The 26,301-nt window shown below is 35.5% G+C and overlaps 1 protein-coding gene across 1 annotated transcript in view; it reads left to right on the forward strand.

Moving 5' to 3' along the window:
- Positions 1-291: 291 nt before the first annotated feature.
- Positions 292-26,301, forward strand: part of LOC104157443 (peroxidasin homolog) — a gene marked incomplete at its 5' end in the record, with an annotated part of 32,660 nt that continues 6,650 nt past the window's right edge. Inside the window, 9 exons of the mRNA XM_009694765.1 lie at positions 292-427; positions 1,596-1,754; positions 4,236-4,346; positions 5,359-5,517; positions 9,190-9,298; positions 9,730-9,887; positions 14,415-15,918; positions 16,762-16,896; positions 19,212-19,420. Coding sequence (XP_009693067.1) covers positions 292-427; positions 1,596-1,754; positions 4,236-4,346; positions 5,359-5,517; positions 9,190-9,298; positions 9,730-9,887; positions 14,415-15,918; positions 16,762-16,896; positions 19,212-19,420 — 2,680 coding nt within the window. The remainder of the gene's footprint in view (positions 428-1,595; positions 1,755-4,235; positions 4,347-5,358; positions 5,518-9,189; positions 9,299-9,729; positions 9,888-14,414; positions 15,919-16,761; positions 16,897-19,211; positions 19,421-26,301) is intronic.

Raw genomic sequence — 26,301 nt, forward strand, 5'->3', positions numbered from 1 at the left:
ATTTTATATATTATATATATTAAACACCCTATGTTTGATTCTACAAGTCTTTCTGTACCTCTTATTTTGGATCTATGGCGATAGATCCCAGAGGCCTTCACTGACACCGGGGCCAGGTTACGAGGGAGATATTCCCGTTGCACAAGTGGCTACCCTAACTCTCTGCCCTATAGTGGTCACAATATGAAAGAGTCCCATTAGCATCTCTTTTCCCACCAATATGAGCTATTCAAGTCACACAGGAAATCGTACATAATTTCAGGCAGTCATTTGGGTTTTTTTGTTAACCAGTTTATTTTTCTTTCTGTAGCTCTACCTCAGTTTACTGTCACTCCTCAAGACAAAACAGTGATTGAGGGACAAACTGTTGACTTCCCTTGTGAAGCGCAAGGCTATCCTCAGCCTGTTATTGCCTGGACTAAAGGAGGTAAGCATGTTCTGTTTCTAGTTTTGAACTACTAGAATAGTTTAACTGTCATTTTGGAATCACTCATGCACTGAAAGGAATTGCATAGATTTGTTTAGATGCTTCAGTCTCTGAAGGAAACAGGGCTCATCTCTTTCTGCTTTGGCTGGAAAAGGCAAGATGTCCCACAAAAGCTAGCTGCCCAACCATTTTTCATAATTCAGTAAAAAAAGAGTCACTAAAATATGTGCCTATATAATAGATTCCTAATTATAAATGTTTACAAAATATGAGACAAATCACATGTGGCAATATCTTTCACTGCTGGTTTACTGCAGAAGAAATGGAGATGACTGTCATTAACTGGAGATCTGAAATTAGGTGGAGTGTGTTCTCTTCAGAAATCAGAACAGTCTGACCTCTAACTGACATCAGTATAATTGCATTTGTCACTTAATGTGGATTGATGGGAACACTGGGGTGCACTTTGCTGACTGTTTTATCAGGTTGTGGCTGTAAAGACATTAAGCCAAATCCAGCAGGAAGAAATACCGTAGTGGGTGTTTTATAGGTAAGTAAATACTCCAGTTAAGTCGAACGAAATAGCTCTAGCAGGCAACACAACTCTTAGGAAATTCTAAATTATGGTAGATAAAGCAGATTTTTAACAAACTGTTGATCATTTTGATGCTGATAATATCCATGTTTCTCCCTCTACCAAGATTGCTCCAGTCAAATGAAACGTCCAGAAAGGAATAATAGGATACAGGCATTGATGTGCCTTTTATTCATTTTTATTCTATTCCATTTTTTCAGGACTGTATGTATTTTTCTATGGATTCTATAGATATCTTAGGCAGATAAGATTAATTGTGTCTTACACATATGGCAATAATATGAAATGAACAGTAATACCTGTTGGTGTTCTTATAATGCCTTCTCATTCAAATGCTTTATCATGCTCCTTAAATGAAAATTTTTATTTCTGCCACAAACAGAGAAGAGACCAGGATTATGTTTTGTTTGTTTTGCCTGTTTATCTTCTGAGAAGTAAAGGTTTCAAACTTTTTAAGAGACTATAATTTTTTCCAATGTTTTATCAAATTTGAAATCTTCTGGGTTTTTTTGACACAAGGGGACTTTGTTCTGCACTGCTATAAGCAGCAAATGCTGTTGCTCTGTGTTTCAGGAGGCCAGTTGTCTGTTGACAGAAGACACTTAGTTCTGTCCTCTGGAACCCTAAGAATTTCCAGGGTTGCTCTGCATGACCAGGGACAGTATGAATGCCAAGCTGTCAACATTATCGGATCTCAACGAATTGTCATATACCTGACCGTACAGCCTAGAGGTATGTTCTCCATGCACAGCTCCTGAAAAAAACAAAAAAGATGTAAGCGTACACTAAAATACACAGTACTGTGTTTGATTACTTTTTTTTTCCTAAAATGTAAGATGGAGAATTATTTATTTTTGATGGCACAAAATGTTAATATGAGGTAGTTTATCTTTGTTTAGAATTAAAAAAAGCTTTTGAAACAGAGCTTGAATAGTGCTTGGGTTTTTCTTCAGGACTTTTGCTGCATTTTACAATGATCATAAGTTGCTGGTTTTGAATTATAAGGTGTTTTACTAGTCTTTATAAATTGAGCATGTGGGACAGTGTGCCCTGATAGACTTTGTTCAATGTCACTTGGAGACTATGTAAGCTTACAACTAAACATAGCCTTTTTTGATGAAAACTTGTTAGAATGAGGCTATATCTTTTGTTGTTTAAAAACCTTGCTGTTCAGGGTATTGCTAACATTTCACATTTCTGATCATTATTTCTGAATATATCTATTTTTAGATTCCAGATGGGTTTTAGTAAGTAACATGTATGGATACTTACCAGTGTTTGTACAGAGTATCATTCCTTTACAACAGTCTATCTTCTGTGAAAGAGATTTATCTGATTTGCCTTTTTTTTTTTTTTTTTTTTAAAGAATGGAGGTTTGTTTTGAGGATGACTGTATTCCTATGCTTGGGAAAATATTTTATTTTGTGAAAAGACTAGTTTCTTATAAGACTGTATGCTGTTAACTAAATAGTGTTATTAACATAATGTTTTGATGTCCAGAAACAGAACACTATTTCACAACAGCAGAATGACCTTGATAATGAAAAGTCGTTCCTTATACTTAAAATAAGCTGACACAGAAAAAAAAAACAAAAACCAACACTCAATTTTTCTTACGCTTTTCTTCAAGTAAATTCTAAGTAAGCTGCTTCTAGGATAAATTAGAGTCATATTAATATTTATAATTTATTTAAGTACTTTGGTGTTTAACTAAATTCAAAGAGATTAAATATTTAATTCAAAGCATTTCTTGTTAGTGACCTCATCTTAAACAGTAGTTTAGTGAAAGGAGTTCAAATGTCTTCTTGAGCTTAGATGTTTGTCAGAAAAAAATTCCATTGATTTTTTCCTGGTTAAAACTAGTACTGGGAGATTGATTTGTCAAAATTAAGATTTTTTTTTTTTTTTTTACCATCTATATAAAATTGTTGACTAAAACTCCATAAAACAAAACTCAGTTTTAAGAAGTTTTATAACTTTCCAGCTGTGTTAAACTTCACTGAACTTGGTTAAAATGATTTTTATGTAACTTGGGTTGCAAAATCCAGTCACCAAAAGATATTAAATACAAGATTGAAGGCTGCATATGCAGCCTGAAATTGGAGCTCTTCATACATTCATTGCAATGCTGTTTTCAATTGTGCAAGAAGAGAAAACTTTTTTATTCTGGTCTTCTAACAAAAGGACTGTTCATCTGAGGAATGTCTAGTCAGTGATGACTGTGGCTAAATCTGTATTAATGAATACAGATTAATGGTCCAGGTCTGTTTGCTGCCTTGACATGGCTCACATCCACAGACCCAGACTCTTACCTCCCAGCGCTGGATGCCTGCCTTTGGATGCTTTATTAGAAATGGTTTCTGGTCCTTGACAGCCATTTGCGTACCAACAATTTAACACTAAGGCCAGATTTGGTTGTAGCATACATGTGTGCTGTGTGGCCAAATACTTCTCTGTAAAAGCACGACCCTTTCCCACTCCCCTCAAAATACTGATATGTTACAACAGTAATACAATTCTTAATATCTTCATGATTTTGTATGTGCTTCTCATGATGATATCTGAGTGCTGGATGTCAATCTGGATTTGAAGGAAATTAGGATTAAAAAAATGCATTGATTTTCTTCACACTGGATTTAGGTAACTGTGTACCCTGTGTCCTTAAAATGGAAGGTGATTTTTTTTTTTGATGTTTTAAGGCCTAGGGCTCACTGGTGTCAGGGAGGTAGGAGCTCAGTGAAGGCTTAGCACCTCAGCAAGTCGGTCTGGGGGAATCACAGTTGAATGACTTGTAGAAAGTTTTACTTTTATTACCTAAGAAATCTCTATTGTTGCTATTTCAAAAATTAAAACTTAAAAAATTTGACAGAAGTTGATGGCGTATTCATTCTAGTGACTTTGTTCAGATTTAGCTATTCACAGAAATTTTTTTCAGAGCTTTTAATTTATGGAATTCAAGTGGTTTTGGCAACTACTAGCCTGTTTTGTCAGAAGTTAAGAGTACTTAAAAATCACCCTGAAGCAAACATCAGGAAGGAGGAATTTTATCTCCAAGACAAACTTACAAGTGACTAAAAACTTGCAGGCAGGATAGGGTTATAGCTTCAGAAATGTTGGGTAACTGAAAAAAATAAACAATGCTGACTTATTTTTAGATTGTCTTTTGCACAAGTTGTATTTCATACCTTGTCAATGTATCATTTGTTTTTTTAGTGACTCCTGTATTTGCCAGTGTTCCCAGTGACATGACAGTGGAGGTTGGCACAAACGTGCAGATCCCATGCAGCGCTCAAGGAGAGCCGGAGCCAGTAATTACATGGAATAAAGGTACTAGATATTTGTTTGGTGGTTGCAGAAAGGCAGTGGCCTTTCCATCTTTTCATAATGAGCTATTTAAAGCGCACATTCTCAAATTATTGCTTGCTCTGGTATCTGAAAACGTTACCTGAAGCTTGATCATGATTAATACAGAGCATGTATATAGATACGAAACCTGAATTTTAGATATATTAAAAAATATATATGGTTATGCAAATCATTATACAGACTAGCTAAAATTCATAATGTAGATCTTAGAAGGCCTATGTAGTTTAGTGACAGTTCTATGCAAATATTCTTTTAACATTCACACTTTCAATGATATTATAGATATAAAGCAATAAAAAAATACTGTATTGCTGAGCCCTTTGACACTGTCAGGTTGACACTTCAACCAGGACATGTTTCAGTAACTCTTTGGTAACCTCTTTGTGGCTTTGATTTCCAATGGTGTGTTAATTGTTATATCAAACTATTAGTTAGTTATTAGCAGAGTTACTGGTGAATTAATGGGTTGCTAATACTGGTCTTCAATTTTCCTGTTTATCATCTTCTCTTCAATTATTGAGCATTAGAGTGTACTTTAATGTACCTTTATATAGCTTCTAAATGCATAGCACATGAAGAATTGATACATATAGAGCTCTTGAGATATTTTTTTAGTTGGTTACTTTTGAGTAAAACCAAATATATATGTTCTCAAGAGGTGCTCTCTTATTTTTGAGTCTTAAATTTTTTGCAGTGAGGACCTATAACTATTAAAATATTTTGATTTATAATAATGAGTAGTTTTAAAAGTAAATAAATACACTGTACAATTTAGAAGTACATGCAAGTCCTTCTATCAACATAACAGCATGTGAGTATTTTATAGAAGTTTATCTAAATCTATTTGACTATTATCTTGGCGTACAAAATAGAAATACAAAATAAAATGTAAAAAGAAAAGAGAAAAAGACAGAAATTCAGGTTTGAAAACAAAGAGTGTTTAGAATAACTAAACATTGTGCTTTGCTGCAGGATGGAGTACAGGTGACTGAGAGTGGAAAATTTCATGTTAGTCCAGAGGGATTTCTTACCATTCGCGATGTTGGAACAGCTGATGAAGGTCGATATGAATGTGTTGCCCGGAATACCATAGGATACTCCTCTGTTAGTATGGTGCTTAGTGTTAACGGTAAGGTATATGAATCAGTGGTATGAGTTAGATTATTAATTTTATTCTAATTGCTGAATTTGTAAGATGCAAAAAAGTTAATCAAATGTTAATTCTTTCTTTTATTCATATTTTTCTTTTTCTCCCATAATACTCTTTTTTTTTTTTGTTGTTGTTGTTTTTTGTTTTTTTTTACCTTAATTTAATTCAGGCAACTATCTGCACAGATGTAAGATGGGAATGTGTCAGCCAAAATGTCTCTAGGAGTTAAGCTTCAAAACAAACAAGGCTTTGGACTCAGTTAGTCATACTACTTTCCTCTTGAGATCTTATTTGGACCTGTTAGAATTTGCTAGTCAAATACACAGTCTAATCTTTAGGGATAACTTGACAAAAAGTCTTCTGGCATCTTTAAACGGGCACTTACAGCACTTGGTTGAAAATCAGGCTGCAACTACTGTGAAAGAATTCAGGAAAGTCATAACGATCTTAAGAAGCTAAAGCAGAAAGCAAAAAGAAAAGGAGAGTATTTGACCTTATGCTAATTATTTGAAAGTAATAATAGCAAATAATAGTTATCAATTATAGAGCAACCAAAGAGGCTAAGGAAATAACTTTGTTACACAGATTGACCTTAATGCTTTTCTGACTTATTGAGTAAAACTGCTAATTTTTCAGACTCATTTTGATGGAAATTATTAAGGAAACTTTTTTCTTTCAGTAGAAAATATGACACAATATTTTTCAGTCATTGGAAAATGAATATTGAGCAGTGATTTCTTTAGCGTATTGGATATTATTTCCCAGTGTTATGTCTGATATTCTGTATTTTGTTTACTACATAAATATGTATCAGTGATTTTTCTAATGTATTGATTACCATTATATCAATCACATGGTATCAATAAAGCTATGATGTTCCCTGGCTTAAGTTGCTTTTAGAAGACTATCAATCTGTCCCCTCCTCTATCAAAAATAATATTTCTTCAATCTGTAAAGATGATTTCTGAGAGAAAAATTGCAGGACTGGGAATCATTCAGTGGTAGGGTTTCATCTATGTATATAAAGTCTGCAAATGAAAGAAAGTCCATAAAAGTCAATTAATCTTGGTTACTCTGGACATGCATAGAAAAAAATTTTTTTTGCTTAAAAATAAAAAAAAAGATTATCCAGATCTCAAATCAGTAAGAGCTCTGAAAAATGAAACCATGAATTGAACTGTAACCCCAAGGAAGACCAGTTTCATTCACTTAGTGCAGGTGTCAACTGCTCATTCTCATCTGCTGACATGAGCAAACTAGAAGACTTGGAGCTAGCTGATCTGCAATATTTAATAGTAATATGGTTATTTTTCGTGTAAACAGTAGCATCAATAAACCTAAAATTAGTGAAGCTACCCTTGATTAATCTGCATTCGTTCTGAAACTGTAAATGGGTGTTTCTCCTTAAAACTAGTGGGATATCAGGTGCTGTTTCTCTGTCATTGCTATAAGAATGAAGCTGTCAGAGAAGCAAGGAGGACAATTGGATAGATTATAAGGACTGAATACTTGCTATCTGTATAGTATTAATAATGGCATAGCCAAAAATGCCTAAAAACTTGCATGTCAATATTTCTTTTAAACAAAATTAATGTTTTATGAATGTTTCTAATGCATAAAAATCTTTTCTTGTCATTGAGACAGAATTAAGGCAAGTGTATAGAAGCTGGGGGGCAGATTTTGCTGGCCACGTTTGATAATATTTTAAAGATGCTTTTCTTTTGCCATTTTCTTCTGTCCTTTCTCTTTTGTAAAAATTTCTGGATTAAGTGTAAGGCAGGCTGTGTGTGGATTAAGTTTTCATTGCTTAAAAAAATTCCCATTTTTTTCCCCCTCCGCCCTAAAAAAAAAGTATTGTGTGAAGGACTTGTAAGGAGCTTTAACTCTTTAATATTTATCAGTCTAAAAAGAGAACTACTGACAGCAAATAGTCTAAACGGAAATAAAATGCAGTATAGGTAACATCTGTCCAAGGTGATTCAGCCCCCGTGTACCATTAATGATGAAGATAACTCTGCAAAACACGTATGTCAAGTGAACATCAAGATTACATCTACCGTAGACAGCACTAGGGAAGGTAACCAGCCACCGGAGTTTTATAATCTGCAATGTTGCAGTGTTAAGATGGCACACAAGCACTCTTCGGAAACAACTAAAATGAGGGGGAGCAAATCTGTAAATGATATTTCTCCTTAAAATAACTACCCTATCTGATAATGGTTTTGGTATGGTTGCTAGGAAGATGAAACTGTCAAGCAAGGAGGATGGTTGGTAATTAGGACAGATCAGAGGCTATTGCCCTGGCACTGTGGAAAGCTCATTTTGGGTGCTGGGAGTGTGTTGTCAGCAGCCCAGGGCAGCTGGCCTCAGGGCAGAGAAAGGGGCTTCAGCTACAGCTATAGAGTGCCAGGGACTGTTTTATTTGATGGTATAGATGGTTAAGGTAGATTACCCAGGTCTAGACTCTGAAACTCATCTAGACACAGCCTAAGCTGCCAGTTATGAAGGAATAACAGAAAGAAAAAAAGTCATGACAAGCTTGCAAACAACGGGTTTTATGTCAGCTGATTTTGTACATATGCTGATTTTATTCGAGTGTATTTGCTTTGGATTTCTTCCCTACTTTACCCTTCTTCCTGTGTGACTTCTCCAATCTAAACACACTGTGGAAATTGTTAGCTGTTGCCCCTGGATCTGGTAGTTCTTGGTTTAGACTGAAAGGGAAGGTTATTAGCCCTAGATACGTTGTACAAATATCCAGCTGCAACTGAGTACTGTATAAAAAGACAGATGAATGGGCCTAGGCATTAGTGAGTTTCCAGTATTATGCAGAGTCGTTAAATAGCTTTCAAGCATGTGATTTTTAACATAGTATTAATAAGCTAGGTAATTTTAAAGTAGAAAACAAAGTAGTGATCAAGAGAAATGAAATATTTATAGCCCTTTAAAATTAATGTCTGTTGCTTACTAGACTAAGCTCAGGAGAGGAGCAACGTTAATTTACTGTATGTATTTAGGAATATATAAAATTCTGTGGGTGTTTTTTTAATTTTGTTTTTTTTTGTGAAATCTCTTTGAATTTGTGATGTGTATGTTCTAAACCACAAACTAAATCTGTCAGTATTTTCTACTTGTTATAACGCATTTCTGTAAACCCTGTGAATTTTTACACTGAATTCAGTATTAATCCAGTACTAATTGAAATCAAAGGGAATACTTGCATTGATTTTAGTGGATATAGGTCAGGCTTTTGATATCATCATCTGAAAGCTGATAGTGTACCACACCAGAAAAAAAAAACCCTTAATAATGATTCTTTGTTTAGTCATTTTTGCTTGAAGTTGTAGGACTAACTAATAGACAGTTAAATGCTGTGTGCATTTGTCTTCACTTTATTTTGTTCTAGAATTATAAGCAAGCTGACTTTTAAACTTGCATTAACTTCTGTTTTAACTGAATTTTGATCTGCTGTAATATACTTTGATAGTTAAGAAAATGGTTAAGAATTTTATATTTGGATGAACTAATGCTTAAAGAACAGGGATTTACTTTGTACAGCTGAAATGATGTCGTGTCTAGACTCTGTTTTATAGAAATATCTTTTTGTGTGTGGCCATTTTTGCAATAACACGTAAATTCCTCTTTCTGTAGTCCCTAATGTCAGCCGAAATGGAGATCCTTTTGTACAAACATCAATTGTGGAAGCAATTGCAACTGTTGACAGAGCAATAAATTCAACACGTACACATCTGTTTGACAGGTATCCCTTCCTTTTTTTATATTGAGAAGTCAAAATTAATTTTGTATATACTAGAAATAATGGAGGATTTATTAAGCAAGAAGCTATTTTATTATTGAAATGACGTTGTTGACATCTGGTTAGTTCTGGGAATGCTAACAGTTTAACATGTAAGGATTCCTGTTGTTTAAACACTCCTGTTGAGATCTCTATTCACTCCAGCAGTTCTTCTGCTGAGATAATGTGTATTAAAAGGCTAGTAAATGTTTAATTGCTACTAATTTTTTAATGTTTTATTATTTTATTAAATATTTTTTTATCTGCCTTCCATTTTGAGATGAGTAACCAAGGTATGTACTAATCATGTTGTTGAACACTTACATGATTTATGTAGTATTGTTATTTTGTAACTCCTGTGTACACTTACTATTTTTTTTCAAATTATCTATCAGTCGTCCTCGTTCTCCAAATGATTTGCTAGCCTTATTTCGATACCCAAGGGATCCATACACTGTTGAGCAAGCAAGAGCTGGGGAAATATTTGAAAGGACATTACAGCTTATTCAAGATCATGTACAAGATGGTCTAATGGTTGACCTTAATGGAACAAGTCAGTACTCTTTCCTTATTTTTCTGTGTTGAAGTGTATTTGCCTTCTTAAGCCATTATACTTCAAGAGACATTTATTTTCCAAGTCTGGGTCCCAATTGCAGAACAATTACATTGAAATCAGTGGAATATTTGACTTTGCAAAACTTTACCAAATATATGTGTTTGCCCAATTCAGTCTTTGCTTTGCACATTGCTATATTATGGTGTAACTCGGTTTGTTTGAGCTCTCCGAGTAGAGTGTTTTTATTTTTCCTTACGTTGACATATTAGGGAAAAATTAATGTTCAGATTTTTCTACTGGTCACATTTAGCTTAATGGAAATGCATATTGTGTCCTGTTTGTTAACTCCCTGTGTGTTAATTCATTAGGACCGTTGTTTCATAGCAGAGCAGAATTTTCTCTTGTGTATTAAACATAATCAGTATTTTGTTCATGTTTCTTTAAGTAAAAACACTTAGTCTTGGCATGCCTTGGCAAGAAGAAAAGATAATATAACAAGAAGGATTTGTATACTTTACAAACCACAGTTTCTGTGTGTACCACAATAGTATTCAAAGAATTATTTGCCACTCATTCTTTAAGTGTGTGTCAAACTAAACTAGTTCTTTCCTTTAACACTGATCTGATGTAATGAGAAATACAGCTTTTGCTGCTTTTTATAAATAGCAGGAAAATGTGAGGTTTAATATTTCTGCCTTTTAGTTACTGAAGTCCAAGTTCAAATTCATAAAGTCCAGCTGGAGCATATACAACTAATGTGTGTAGATAATGCGTGGGGATAGGGTTGAGACATAGGACTGAAGCATTTGGGAATGATGATACAGTTTTAGGAGAGCTTTTGAGACTTGAGACATAGCCAAAAGCTACACTGAAAATCTGGAGGAAATATTTTTACTTATTATATTCTCTTTGATGTTTATAATTGAGTATTTATTGTAACTTCCGAAAACCCTGACTCAGCCCGTGAACTAGGCAAGTATTTGTAAGACCAAAGACTGCAAGCTTTGTGGAGTACTGTAACACTTGCTAATAAAAGAAGCTTGGTATTCATTATGGAGCTGAGTAAATAATTTGTGATGAATAGTTTACCACAAATACTTACTCAAAATTCTTGGAAGGCTTGTGTTTTAGAAGACCAACCCCATCTAATTTCATTCTCTGATTAAATGCATATGTAAGCATATGGAATATAACACTAGGAAAATATGAAATCTGATGTGTGAGAATTGCTTGTCTGCTTTTCACTAGGATTTGTAATAGTGAAATTCAGTCACCTAAAGTCTACCAAATAGTGGCATTAAAAGATACAAGTACAAATTAATGAACACAAAATCAGGCGACTTTCTGTGATACTGGAAATTCTGTTCACAATGAGAGCTTGCTCCTCAGCCCTACAAAATCCACAGAAACCAAGCTTTTAAGGAAATTTGAATAGTAAAATAAATCTTTTTTCATTTAAATAGCCTAATGCTCAGATTTTAGTACTCATATTTGTCCTTATTTGGTTTTATTACAAAATGCAGAGCCCAATGAAAGGTGTTGTTTAGCACTTTTGCATTGGGAACAGTTGAGAAACTTGACAATTTCTCATTCAGGGACTTTCTAAATGTGGAATCTTGGAATATCCCAAGGAAAGACTATGGACCCAAATTTTTCTCTGCAGTGCCTGACTGTATAACATGGGGAATGGCCGCAAATTGCTGGGAGCAATTGGGAGGTTCAGATTGGATGTTAGAAAACAGTTTCTCACCAGTATGCCAGTCCAGCACTGGAACAACTTATCCGGAAAGGCTGAGGAGTTTCAGTCTTTGGAGGTTTTCAGACCCGCTAGACAGGGATACAGCTGAGCTGATCCAGTGCTGGAGACAGCCTTGCTTTAAGCAGGAGCTTGGCCTGGGTAAGAGGTCCCTTCTAATCAATAGTTCTGTGACTTTATGAAAAATCTTCCTTGCAGTTTGAAAAAAAATATAGCTAATATGCGAATTGAGCTAGCCAGCTCCTAAGCACTGAAATGCACGGCACACAGCCTTTTAGAAAGCAGAGCCAGAGTTAGCGCCTACAATGTGAGGGGTAATTAAGGATCTGAGACTGGTGTTTATGGCAGCCTCAACTCTGCTCAGAAAGCTATCAAATCTAATCCATAGATGAGACGTTGCATCCCAATTGAACTTCTAAACAGAGAAGGTGAACCTTTTCTTTTAAATTGGTAATGAAGGTCATTCCACCCAAAACATTCATAGTTCAGTTTTGCTCACAACTTGATTTCAGAAATGTGGGTGGCAACCAGGATAACCACAGCAGACACATGTTTATGTTATGAATAATGATCATAAGGAAAGAACTCCGTGATGAATGAAGATCATTTAAAAAGGAGTGTTGTTAAAAAGGAGATATGTTTTCTGGGTGTAGTTTTAGAATTAAATTGCTCTAGTAGCCAGCATATGTTGTCAATAATATACTCAAAGAGTGTATTTTGCTGTATTACCCAGTGGCAGTTACTGATTTTGCTCTGTGGTTTGTTTTTTTCCTAGTCTGGAATATTCCAAAAAGTAATTTATTTATGTCTACAAGAACAGGTTGCTTTTGCTTAATGCAAGCACTGGGTCTCTAATATTGTTACTTTGACTTGTAAACCATATGGAGTACATGTAGCCTGAGGCTGAGAAAACATAGATCCCCTGACTGAGCAGAGGTCCTGTCCCAGCTGAGCAGCTAGGAGCAATCCAGTCCCTTTCAAGGCAAACACAAAGAGGGGCTTTAGGTGGCTTGTTTGAAATTGCCCTGCATTGTAGATTGGCAGAGAGCCAATGTGCCTAGCACTCATTTATGTATTGAACATAGATGAAGGTCAACATCTTTGCAGGCACACTGAGACCGAGCTCAGGAATAAAAGGAACATTTCCAGACTGTGTGCAATTAGCCTGCACCGACCTCTTGCAAAACTGCATTCAGCTCATATTCTTGAGTGATTACCATCATGGTGGGAACCTCGTGAGCCTGTGGGAACACAGTACCACTGTACACTCACTCTTTTCCTTTTTTCCTTCTACCTTTGTTCTGCTTGTTTGGTTTTATTCTTGACTGCAAGCTTTCCAGATCAAAAGCCATGGTGGTGTATGATGGTTCCTGGTTAGCTAAAAGTACACCTACTCTGCCAAATACTCTGCCTCTTGGGCTCTCTCCTGCATCCTGGAACCTTGCTCATCCACACTATATATCCATTAATCACTCAAGGTGTGCCTATGCTTTGCATCAGCAGGACCCATTTGAAGTGAATCTACCAGTTGTCCTCACTTACTGTGCTTTGGTGTGAGTTGTGGTATGGTCTTGAACAGCATGGATTCCTTTCAAATTAAGTGAAAAATGTGGTCCAGGACCACATTCAGTCCAGGAGAACAAAGTAAAGTTTATCTGAAGGAAACATGCTCCTATTGCACAATGGATACAGTAAGGATGTCTTTCTCAACATCAAAAATTTCACTCTCCAGACACATTTCTGTTAGTCTACACAAGCTGATAATGTAGATATAGCCCAAATTTATGAGTTGTTTTTCCTGAAATGAAGCCCATATGTTTCTAAGAAAAAAATCACTTTTAGAATGACTCCCAGTAGGCAGCATGGACAAGGTGCAGCCTGACTGTTCTGCTATTTGCAGTCACCCAACACTTTACCAGGAGGCGTTATGGTCGTCAGTCCTTCCACGTGCCGTCATACCACAGCAGAGATCATGCAACACAGAGCCTTACTTTGAGGTTATAAAAACATAATTCTAATGAATTACAGTATATAGTTTGTATGTATAATTTTTCTATGAACTGAGAAAAATGCAGGAAAGCGGTAAGTATGTTGTAGTCCCAGAGGTGAATGGTGTGGATTGCAGAGGAGGCCTGTGCCAAGTGTTATGCAAACACCAGTTTTCTTTAGAAACTAGTCATGGATAATGTGAATGTGAGTTACTCCACACCACTTGTCCTAGAGATCACTCCTCTGTTTAGCTATATTGCTTGTGGTTGTTTTCTTTTGTGTTTTTCTGTTGAATTTTTCTTCTTAAAATTCTGCAACTTTTGCTATAATAAAGCAAAACAAAATAGTAATGTTCAGTGAATTATCAAGTCTCAAAAGGTAAAGTCTTGAAATCCATGTAAATGTTACTGACAGTTTTTAAAATGCTTTTACTAACATAGGGAAAATTTCCCATTTGTGTCAATATGAGCCTTTTATTTCTCAAAATATCTATTAAGTGGCCAAATAAGTAATGACCTCCTTTTATGAACATTTTGTAAAAATTGTACTTGAATTGCCATTTTACAAAGTTCTTTCCTGACCTAATAGTGGTTGTTGCTCAAATGACCTAGTGCTCTAATATACGTATATGATGATTATTGTTCTTTTAAAACAATAGGGGTGTTTAATCTGGTGGGAAATGCAATATAATAAAATCATATTTCAAATAAATTCATGATCTGTGGGGACCATAAGTCTATGAAGTCTTTGATTTTTCTCTGTCTCTCTTCTGGTTTCAGGTTATCACTATAACGACCTTGTATCCCCACAGTACTTGAATCTGATTGCTAATCTCTCAGGCTGTACAGCCCATCGACGAGTGAACAACTGCTCAGATATGTGCTTCCACCAGAAGTACAGGACCCACGATGGAACATGCAACAACCTTCAGCATCCCATGTGGGGTGCTTCTCTGACAGCCTTTGAACGTCTGTTAAAGTCAGTCTATGAAAATGGATTTAATTTGCCTCGGGGAATCGAACCCAAGAGGCTCTCCAATGGCTACACACTCCCAATGCCTCGCTTGGTTTCAACGACTCTGATCGGAACCGAAACAATAACTCCTGATGACCAGTACACTCACATGCTCATGCAGTGGGGTCAGTTTCTTGACCATGACCTTGACCTCACGGTGGCTGCCCTAAGTGAGGCCAGGTTTTCGGATGGTCAGCATTGCAGTTCAGTTTGTACAAATGATCCTCCATGCTTTTCGATCATGATACCGCCAAACGATCCCAGAGTTCGAAATGGTGCGCGCTGCATGTTTTTCGTACGCTCCAGTCCGGTTTGTGGAAGCGGCATGACATCTCTCCTGATGAATTCTGTGTACCCACGAGAACAGATCAACCAGCTGACTTCGTACATCGATGCTTCCAACGTGTATGGCAGTTCAGACCATGAAGCACTAGAAATCAGAGACTTGGCGAGTCAAAGGGGTCTTCTGAGACAGGGCATTGTACAGAGATCTGGCAAGCCCCTTCTTCCATTTGCTACTGGCCCACCAACAGAATGTATGAGAGATGAAAATGAGAGCCCAATTCCCTGTTTTTTAGCTGGTGATCAGCGTTCTAACGAACAGCTGGGTCTTACCAGCATCCACACGTTGTGGTTTAGAGAACACAACCGAATTGCCACAGAGCTGCTGAAACTCAATCCACACTGGGATGGTGACACAATATATCACGAAACACGCAAAATTGTTGGTGCAGAAATGCAACACATAACATTTAGCCACTGGCTACCTAAGATCTTTGGAGAGGTAGGCATGAAGATGCTTGGCGAATATAAGGGTTATGATCCTAGTGTTAATTCTGGCATAACTAATGAGTTTGCAACTGCCGCTTTTAGGTTTGGTCACACACTCATTAATCCTTTTCTGTATCGACTGGATGAAAACTTTGAACCTATTCCACAAGGCCATCTACCTCTTCATAAGGCATTCTTCTCTCCGTTTCGGATTGTAAATGAAGGAGGCATTGATCCACTTCTAAGGGGATTGTTTGGTGTTGCTGGTAAGATGCGTGTCCCATCACAATTGCTCAATACAGAATTAACAGAAAGACTCTTCTCCATGGCACGTACTGTGGCTTTAGATCTGGCAGCTATGAATATTCAGAGAGGCAGAGATCATGGAATTCCTCCTTACCATGATTTTAGAGTTTACTGTAATCTTTCTTCAGCTCAGACTTTTGAAGATCTGAAAAATGAAATTAAGAATCCTGAAATCAGGGAGAAACTTAGCAGGTGAGCCTGAGATGAAGAAAACCAATCAATTATCTAAATGTGCATGCAAAATTAGTAGCTAACTACCTTATCTAGAAGAAAATATTTGTTAAGAAAGGGGTAAAGGCATTTTTAATGAAACTTCAATCTGTACCAGGAAATAGATGTGGAAAATTCCCACTTGCAGATAATTTCTCCCTTTCTGCATCTGTCTGAACAATAAGAAGTTAATACAGACTATATGTGTTCATGAAATTATTAATTTGAAATGTCTGGTTTTATAAATGCTGTTAAATATGAATGTTATTTTAATGTAACATCATATTTAATGCCAGTCTTGTGCAAGTATTTACATGTCCAGTTCCATCCGTTCCATACATTAAAACAAACGGGAATATCGTTCACTGTATTTTCACGTGGACATCCCTCACTACCAGTAATCTGTTCTTCTTTAGAGCTTCAGTGTTTGAAAATAAGTCTTCAGCTACCTGCCACCCCTAGCTTATCTATACAAAATCAAAGACAGAGAATTAGTCTTGGGTGCAGCAGAAGAAAAAGTGTACAGAGGGGCAGGAAAGAGAAACTATTGAAAAAGAAACGGGTCCAGGAAATCAGAAGAAAGCTACTAGGAGAAAGGAGATTGTGGGATAGACTTGCAGAGCACCGTGATGTTACTCATGTATACAACCTACATTGCAGGATTGCTTGCATATACACCACAGGTTGTTCACAAAAGATGTAGCACTGTCACTGTCATTCTTACTGTGAGTTGTTCATATCTCTTGCCCGTAGTTTTACCACATACTGGTTATTTTGTAAATGTAAAATATTTGATATTAAATATTTGTGGCTTTCTTTTTATAGGTTATATGGTTCCCCTCTGAACATAGACTTATTTCCTGCTCTAATGGTGGAAGACTTAGTTCCAGGGAGCCGACTGGGGCCAACTTTGATGTGTCTGTTAAGCACACAGTTTAGGCGTATTCGGGATGGAGACAGGTAAATTGAAATACCATGGAAACCAAAATTGATTTTAAATTGAGGATGCTTAATAACACTTGCAATGTCTTGTTTTCAAATCAAACTGCATTTTATTTTCATTTGTGATTTTAATACATAATAGAAAAGATGAAGAATACAAATTTAAAACATTGTTAGAAGCTATAGTTAATTTATTTTTTAAAATCTGTTACTTTTTGTGGTGAATATGTTACACTGAACTCCAAAAAGCACCACAGCCAACACATGCTGAGTTTCCTTTTACCAGTTTAATAAAGTCACTTACTTGCCTTTCTGAAAAGTGGATGTCACTCATCTCCTTTCATTGTTATTTCATTATTTTATTGGCAAAGGAATTCTGGTGGTTGAGACATTTCCACCATCTCTCTTACTTAAGCATAGGTTGCAAAAGCATCACTCGGTGTATATAACCCCTATACATATTTCAGCACAAGCAGTCTGTGCATGAAAAAAGCAGACAGGTTATCCCAAAGAACACAATTTGATAATTGTTCTTAAATTACTTTACATGCACGTTATGAGCAATTTCTCATTTTCAGTTTCTACAGTACCTGAAATAAGAAAAGTCATTACTGTTGTTACAGCAGCCGCATTTCCTTTGCATACTTTCATCACACTTGTTTGGAATCTGAAAATCAACATTTCCTACATTTTAACATAATTTGTGACCTAGAATCGTGGTATTGCATGGCATGAGGGTAGAAAGACTTATGCTGACTAGTCCCATCCTGGTGAAAGGGAAACAGAGAAAGAATTAAAATTGCTACTTAAGCTAGTATGAAGGCTTTTTTATTTCTGTAGTCAATAACACAAGGCTTTTTGTATGCTTTTTTTAAAAACAACTTTCTTACATAAAATCTGTTTAAAAATTAAGCTGTGAAACATAAAACTCTCATGCCTGGAGGCAGAGGGAGTAAAAGGAGAAATATATGCAGTATGAGCTCCAGATTGCTGGTGGCAAGTACCTATTTGTGTCACAACAGGATAATGATACTGCTTTTTTGTGTGTGTCTGTTCGCATTTTTCCAGCAAAAGCTTTTTTTTTTTCCCCGTGAAACAACATTTAGAAACTATAGGAAAACATCAAATATTTAGGAAATGGGATTCTGCTGTCCAAAGAATACAACTGTTTTGAAGCAACTTGCCAGCAAATAGTAAAATATTATTAGACATAATGAAAGCAACTCTCATTTCTTTGAAAAGCCTTTACAATGGGCAGAGGATCAAAGCTGCCAGCACCATGCAAAACAAATGTGCCTGTGCAGGGGAAAGGAGTGATGTTTGAAGGGAGTCTAACTTCATGTCAAGATGGAAATTTCAGAATCTTGTTTTCTGATCCCAGTAGTTGGAAATTCATTGGCCACTGTCCAATGCCTTATGAAAATGATAAAATAAGTAGGTAAAATTAAATTTATTGACCATTCTTCCAAGTTTAGCATAAAACTGTTATTGATTTTTCATAAAGTTTAAAGAACCTCCTACTTATTTTTGGTTGAAATAGGTGGAAAAAATTATCAATATAGGATTATAACTTTACAGTTTTGTGAGATGTAAACAATATTACAGTGAGCAATTCTTATATGTTAAAATAATGTAAAATGTTTTCAAATCCTGGACAGTAACTTAAAACATTTTCTTTTCCAAGGGCTGGCTTGTTTTTCATAGGAATGTATTATTTATATTTTCTATTGATAACAGACTTTTAGCCCTTTATGAATGAAAAATAAATTTTTCAAAACCACAGTGTTTCCTTCTTGAATATAATGAATTAACTGAGCATATATTAATAGATCCCTGAATTAATATAGTCATTAAAATAGTTCTACAGGAAAAAACTTCCTTAGCAAATTAAACAATCTCACTTATCTTGATATAGGTATAGATTAACCATTCTTCTAATCTCAGCAATGCTATCAAAATTTTTTCATACCCATAGGAAAGTTGCCTGGAGAAAGAAATCTATGGTAATTTAAGCCTCTACCTTAGAAGAACCCTAAACTTGGTAGTCTAGTACCATTTTAGATGTCCAAAGATACCCAAGACATTGAAATGGGACTGGAAGAGAAATTAAAGGATTTGTGGAAGACTTTGGCCCTTTCAGAGTGTCCGCATGACACCAAGTAGGGCTGAAGTGACACCAAGCGCTTACATTTTGGCATCTGGATCACTCACTCAGATATAATGTAAAGCTGAGAACAGGATTTATGGAATAATTAATTTAATTCTGAATATCTCTGGAAAACTGCGTGTTCTGTTTTTTCACTAGCAAACTTGTCTTTCCTGTGAGATTACAGGTTATGGTACGAGAACCCGGGTGTGTTCACGCCTGCTCAGCTCACTCAGATCAAGCAGACATCTCTTGCCAGAGTTTTGTGTGACAACGGTGACAACATAACCAGGGTACAACATGATGTCTTTAAGGTGGCTGAATTCCCACATGGATACAGTAGCTGTGAAGATATTCCTAAACTGGATCTCAGGATGTGGCAAGATTGCTGTGAAGGTCTGTATACAGGTGGATTTGTGTGTCTTAATGTGCTCTTTGTTTAGTGTCTGTTAATTTTAAGAAGATATTTGACTGTTTTTCAGTTTTTGTTAAGATATTACAAAGTCAAATCTGGAGCACAACCCTTGTTAAGTGAGTGATCATTCCATATTTTATATTAAATAGACACGTTCTAAGGATAGCATAGATTTGAGCATTGCATGGTGTAGATAACTGTTTTCCTGTTTTTCTCCTTTTGTGGATAAATGTTCTTGTTCATTGCCATCTCCTTCAAAAGTTAGGACAGTGGGTGATTTGTTTTTCTTCAGAAATAAGCTTTTTTTCTTCAGAAACAGGGTTTACTTAGCTGCATGAAGCACAGGACACTGAGAATGCCATGTTGCTTGCTAGCCTGTATGTTGGCTTCTATCTCACATACTGATTTTCTGCATGACCTCTCTTTAGCCATCATCACATTAGACTTCACTGCATCTTTAACATAGTTAGAACATCCCTTCTCAAGAACATCTTCTGGATCACACAGATTTGCAGAATGATTTACAGTAGCATCAACAACAAAATATTTCAGAGGACGTTGGCCTGTCTTTATTGATATCTCCTTGACAGTGTTGTTATAATTTTCTTTTTACAAAACTCAAGTGACATGCACTGGCTGAAAAAATATATGCAGGAATTTTGGGAAATTCTCTGTGGAACTCTGATTATCTAGAAGTTGGTGTCAAACAAATTACTAACTGTAAAAAAACTTGGTCTTACTAGAGAAGGGTAATGGTACTATCAGTTGATGATTATTAGAATCTTACAATTTGACTAGTAAGAACCTAGCTTTCAATACCAGTGTCTTGTAGATTTGCTGATGGAGTGTATCCAGATCTGAGTTCTTCATCTTCTCTGCTGCTGATTCTCTTGAGTTTACTACTGCTGAGTAGGCTATTCAATATTCTGTTGAAAGATAGGCATGAATAAAGTACCAGTGGATTGTATTTCTGAGAGAGGTAACACTCTTCCACTAGTGTCCATTTAACTCTTTTGGTAAGAGGTAACTGCCCCCCATGACAGAGAGTCCTTTGGTGATATAGCTCAGAATTTAAGGCAGTAGGTGAAGGGTAAAGTGATGGAGGATGTCCCTTCAACCTGGTATACATACAGTAGAAACTGAGGAAGGATTCTAACTAGTGTGACTTTACCCTGAGAACAAACTTGAGTATCATTAAAAAGGTAGAGAGAGATTTACTATTCAAAGATATTGCGCAATTTAACTTTTAAACTTACTACAGTATTGTCTTGTCCAGTAAACAACTCTTTAAATAATAAATCACTGTCTAAGAAAATTCTTCCTTGAAAGACTTCATTCAAAATATCAGTTATCTGTGTAGGACTAGGAGAAATACATATTTTAGATTTCAATGAAATCTTGTACAGTTTCCCCCAGATATCATTTCATTCAGGTCTTACTCTAATTTTTACCAGCTTTTTTTTAGGTTATTCAGATTTTTTAAACAATTTTTACTAGGTTTGCCATTCCCAAATTAATGATAATAGTTTATAAAACTAGATATGATTGTCACATTGTAACTTCAATGAAAAGTCTTCCAGAATCTCTTCAAAATAACCCTGACATATGTCAGAAGCATTGAGAGAAAATCAATTATCACTCTTCAAATGCTTTACTATAAGCAAATAAATAATAGTCTACCAGTTCAGGATAAGTTCACTTTGCCATGGTTCATGAAGCTTGACAGACAGTTTCACAAATACATTAATTATATTGATTTGGAAAAATTGTAAAGCTATTCTGAGACTTTATGTGTTGATTCTCTAAATGTTATGTTATCACTGAGCTTTCTAGAGCAGATGTTATCTTTGGAAAATCTTTAGAGTATTCAGCCATTCAACAGCCTAGCTTGTATTTTCATTCAAGAATGTTACTACCAGGGAGTACTACTGGATGCGCTAGTTAAACAACTGCCAAGCAAAAGAAAGGGTAAATAGGTAATTTTTTAAATAACATGATTTATCTGTATCCCCTTCTTCTGAACTCTTTTGAAGTCTGTGCAGAGGTTAATTAAGAAAAAACGAATGCATGACTTGAACTGCTTTCTTGCATGGATGAATGGGTGTGACATTTTTGTGGGAATCCAGGTTTAAGCAATTAATTAAAAAAATTTCTTTCATTCTGTGGAAGTAGGGCTCACTGCTACTGTGAAGTGGGGGGCATACATAGCATACATTCAGGGACAGCATTTACTCTGTTAAATACATTCTGGGTTTCTGTTTCTCTGAATTTATTATTGTTTATTATTTAAAAGGAAAAAATTTAAACCATTCTCCACATTTAAAATACTTCTGATTATTTTATAGTTAAACTTATCCTAAGTTAAAATTTAGAATACAGAATACTGTTCATTGCACTTTATGTTTAATAAGTGACCCATATGTTCAGCTGTTTCAGCTTGGTTAAAAAACACATCTGTTTTTCTTATCCTTCCTGTTTTGTTCAAGTCAAAATACTTTTCCATATGAAGAATAGAAAAACTTCTTAGTTACAAAAGCTGCTAGTTAGATTTCTTGAGTAAAGCTCATATTTATTTCTTATAAAGCAGAGCATTATTCCTTTTTATAATAACAATACCAGATTACCTTTAGATTTCAGTTAATGAATCATACAACACAATTACTACTTTATGGTGGGAAAAAGAAGGGGTTCCACTGAGGTACACAAGTTTTTCTTCTCATTTCCTTCACTTGCTATCTATCTTTGTCTTGTCAGAGATGGTGAGGAATTACTGCAGATTTACTGCAGCTCTTTATTTGAGCAAAGAGCATCCAAGCTTCAGATTTTCCAAACAAGAAACTTCTGGTGCTTTTTTCATGCTCTCTAATGCAAAAAAAAAAAAAAAGACTTTTTAAACTTTATTTTGAACTACTCTGTGTATGCTTCCATGATTACTCTTACTGACTTTGTATCTCAGTTCTGAACCCAAAACACAGAAATTATAAACCTCTCTTCCATCAAATATAAGCATACTGTTATGGTTATGCCAAATATTTTTGAGAGATGAATTAAAAAAAAATACTAGAAATTAGGTGCAAAGACATATTGCCTCAAATTAAAAGATAGTTTTACTCCAAATATGTATATTTGAAATGTTTTCCATTTTGAGTCTTTAAAAGTTTCACACTTTTTTTTTTTTGGTAAATCAAAATTTCTTTAGCCTTTGGTTTTATGTCAAACAGTGACCCAGGAGGAAGTGATTCAGACAAGATGCAAGTCATCCTCATAAGCATAAACTGATTTAGGAATATGATTTTTCTTAGCTGATTTTCAGTTAGCAACCAACAAATCTCCTGTTTCAGATATTGTTCTTTTTTTGTTTAATTCAGGAAAACAGCCTTATACAAATTATGATTAAATATATTTTAATCCCACTGAATTTCATTATAAAAGTTAAGACACATTCTTAATCTGAGTGCATTTATACATGGTCTTCCGCTAGGATAGACCTATATTTATGAACTCCTGCATTTTAAGACCAGACCAGAGCAACCATCTGTTGCTTCTCTGTTGACCACGTTAATCTCTTTGATTTAAGCATTGCATCTAGAAAGCCATCAGCTATTTGTTTTAACAATCATGCTTTATTCTGAGTTAAAAATTGTCTGGCTTTTACTTCGTTATTGTATCTTATTATGCACTTCTTACTATACTGTTTCATCATCAGTGAAAATACTAAGCAACACTGGGCTAAGCACTAAACACTGCAGAAGACTGATGTTTTAAAATGTTAACAGTGGTCTCAGTGTGAGACTGCAAGATCTTTTGTGACAATGGAAATTGTTTACTAAGAACTCTTCAAAATACCAAAATGGTGCAATTTATGCCTGAACATGTTTTCTCTTTACACAGATCTTGTGATTTTCTTCTGCCATGTCATATTTATTTTTGTTTTCTACATTCAAATGTATCTTTTTACATTTAAATTTACATTTAAAGATGGTGTCTATTAGCTTAATAACAATTCAGGCTGTGCCAGGCTACTAAAATAAAGTTCCATGGTCTGTAATTTTAAGGATTGTATCCTTTTTTCTTTGAAGTACATTTAATATAGTCCAGCATTTCTGTATCATTACAAATTTTATTGAGAGAATCAGTATTTTTATTTATATTTCATCCAAACCAATAATATTTAATCTTTTTCAGGTATCCATGATCAGTAAAATACAGTTCTTATTCAGAAACATAAAATAAGGAGACTCAATCTATGCCATTGCTTTCTCTTTGCTACCAAGGGTCTCATGCCAGTAGTTGCCATCCCTAGTGAAAAGTGCCAGGGAAGCGATAGGCTGTCATTCATTGTGTTTAAACCCAAACTCCTGAATGAGTTCCCAAATCTAAAATCCCAGCCTGTCGAAGTCCCGCTGCAGGCAGTAGAAGAAGAGGTGCCTTTAGAGGATAATTCAGTCTGTAATCTCTCCCTATGTCGGTGTCCATTGACTGTAAAGGAAACGCAGGTAGGAAAGCATCCTAATGGAGGTGTGGCGGTGATTTTTGCAAAAATAGGCAGTTGGAAGATCATCTTCTTCTTCCCTGTGGCCTGTTACTGTCTTTCTAAGACACTGATACCTTCACAGACTGATGGGCAGGTCAGTTCTTAGTGTCCTTTCTTTCAAATTTCAAAAGTTCTGTGTTTTTCAGTCTGTCTGAAATTATTTTTTCTCACTGATCTTTGATATTTGTATTCCAAAAGATGCATGTTTTTGATCTGCAAAACTTTCTAACTAGTGCTGTTTAATTTTACTGCTGGTGAGGCTGAATTTGCCTTGGTTTAGTGTCAAGAACCTAATGGTTCTCCTTTGTCTTCCTGCAGGCCACCCAAAACCTATTCAGATCACAAAGATCTATGTTTATAAATGTATTTAGGCTATCATTAGCCATATGTTAACAGTATATAGTCATGTTCTGTGAATTATCTGGATATTTTCTTTCACAATTATGTCTGAGCCTTCTAGTTTGGTAGCATCAGTCTGTGAGCTCCAAGGTGAACTAGAGTGAACATATTTGTTATTAGAATTCCCTGGTGTATTATCTGGGAGAAGACAGTCTGGGTTGTCACTTTATCTTCTACTTTCTATAGCATTATTTTTGTCCAGATATTTAAATAATAATGTTTATGCAAAATGCATCTGTTCCAATCTGAGCAGATTACTGTTGGATTTTAGACCAACATATTACATTTTTTACTGCTATTTAATTTATCGTTTGTTAGAAAGTCTTATACAACAGAAGAAATGAAGAGCTGCAGTGTAATGTGAAGGGATGTGGCCTATTTAGCAATAACAAAACGAGCTATTTTGAGTTAGGGCTTTATTTGGGGTGAAAAAGTCTTTTTCCTATGTTGTGCAATTTTTAAGTAGCTGCTTTGTGAAAACATCTACTAAAAAAAAAATCTTTTGACATTTCAGACATTTTCAGTGTTTCTCTTCCCTTTTACTGCTCCCACTGGCATGACTAGGGGTTCTTGAATACATCCAAATGCTTACAGTAACAGCAACTTAATTTACTACAATAAATCTCAGAGAATTGAAGTATTATCAAGTAGAAGCAAGAGTTACATTATATATGCCTTTCTTCACATTCCCTTAGTCTCTCAAGTTGTTTTGGTTTAATCTACTGTTAGATTAATTCTCCTTGACCTAGATTTTGAGAGGTGATTCACTAGGAATTAAGAATGCTCAATACTTCTAAATGTCAGGGTTTTTTCTATCCAGTTTACATTACAGGTGCATTTTTAAAACCTTGTGGGAAACAAGGTATTTTCTGAAGATGTGAACATGTCTTGCATATGCAAATGGATTATCTTGACACTTGCAGTGTAACAATACATAGCTTCTGGAAGAAAACATTGTCCATGGAGAAAAAGAATTCTTAGATTGCTTTTAAACATTCAGCTTTTGTGCAGAAAATGAATTGGACTGGGTATAGCTAATTTGGGGAAATTTTATGGAGGCTGAAAAAAGCAGAACTTTAGGCTCATTTTTCTCATTTAATACTACTGCTAAGGTGTTCTTCATAGTCCTGTGGAGGGTTTTTTTTGTTAGAAAGAAAAAAAAGAGATAAACTTCTTGGTTTAGGCTTTCTGAAAGCTAGAGCATTCTGTCCTGCACCTCTCAGCAGTGACAATCCTCTTCCTTGTACCTGAAACAGAAACCAAGAGGAGTAGTTGTTCATTTGGTAAGTTGACATATTTGAGTCTTTAAAAACTTTAGAAATGCCAGGTCTGTGTACTTGAAGCTGCCACTGAACATATGGTTCTCATATTTACCAGTCTAAGGTGATAAAACCTTCCTGGGATTTCAGACCTTTGTTTCTAAAAAACAATTTAGGAATAAAAAAACCAATGGGCCATTGTGTTATTCTACCAAAGAAAAAAGTAAATTATGCAAGGTGACCTTAGCAGTTAGTACACAAAGGAGGATAGCAGAAACCTTTCAGAAATTGCTTCCAAGAGAAACTAAAATTTCTATGACAGTCAGGAAAACTTTAAGCAACAGGTTGCTTTAAGAAAAAAATTCCTCTGACCAAAACTAGTTCTTTATCCAGTGACCCTTCCCCATACTAGGTATAGAAGTGTCTAAGGGTGATCAAAAATACCTTCATGCCAAGCATCTTACAGACACAGCAGTTAGTTCCTGTCTGAAAGAGCTTAGTTTCTGAGTAGGCAGCAAGAAGATTGTGTGAAAAACAGCAGAACACACAAGAAGAATGGACAATATGTTGGCAGTAAATATCATCTAGTTCTTTGATGGTGCTGTTGTTATAGGAGGAAGGTAACAAATTTACTAAGAATGAGACAAACTGCAAGGAAAGAAAAGGGAAA

Source organism: Cariama cristata, unplaced genomic scaffold (assembly GCF_000690535.1).
Source record: "Cariama cristata isolate BGI_N322 unplaced genomic scaffold, ASM69053v1 scaffold18862, whole genome shotgun sequence".
Taxonomy (NCBI): Eukaryota; Metazoa; Chordata; class Aves; order Cariamiformes; family Cariamidae; genus Cariama; species Cariama cristata.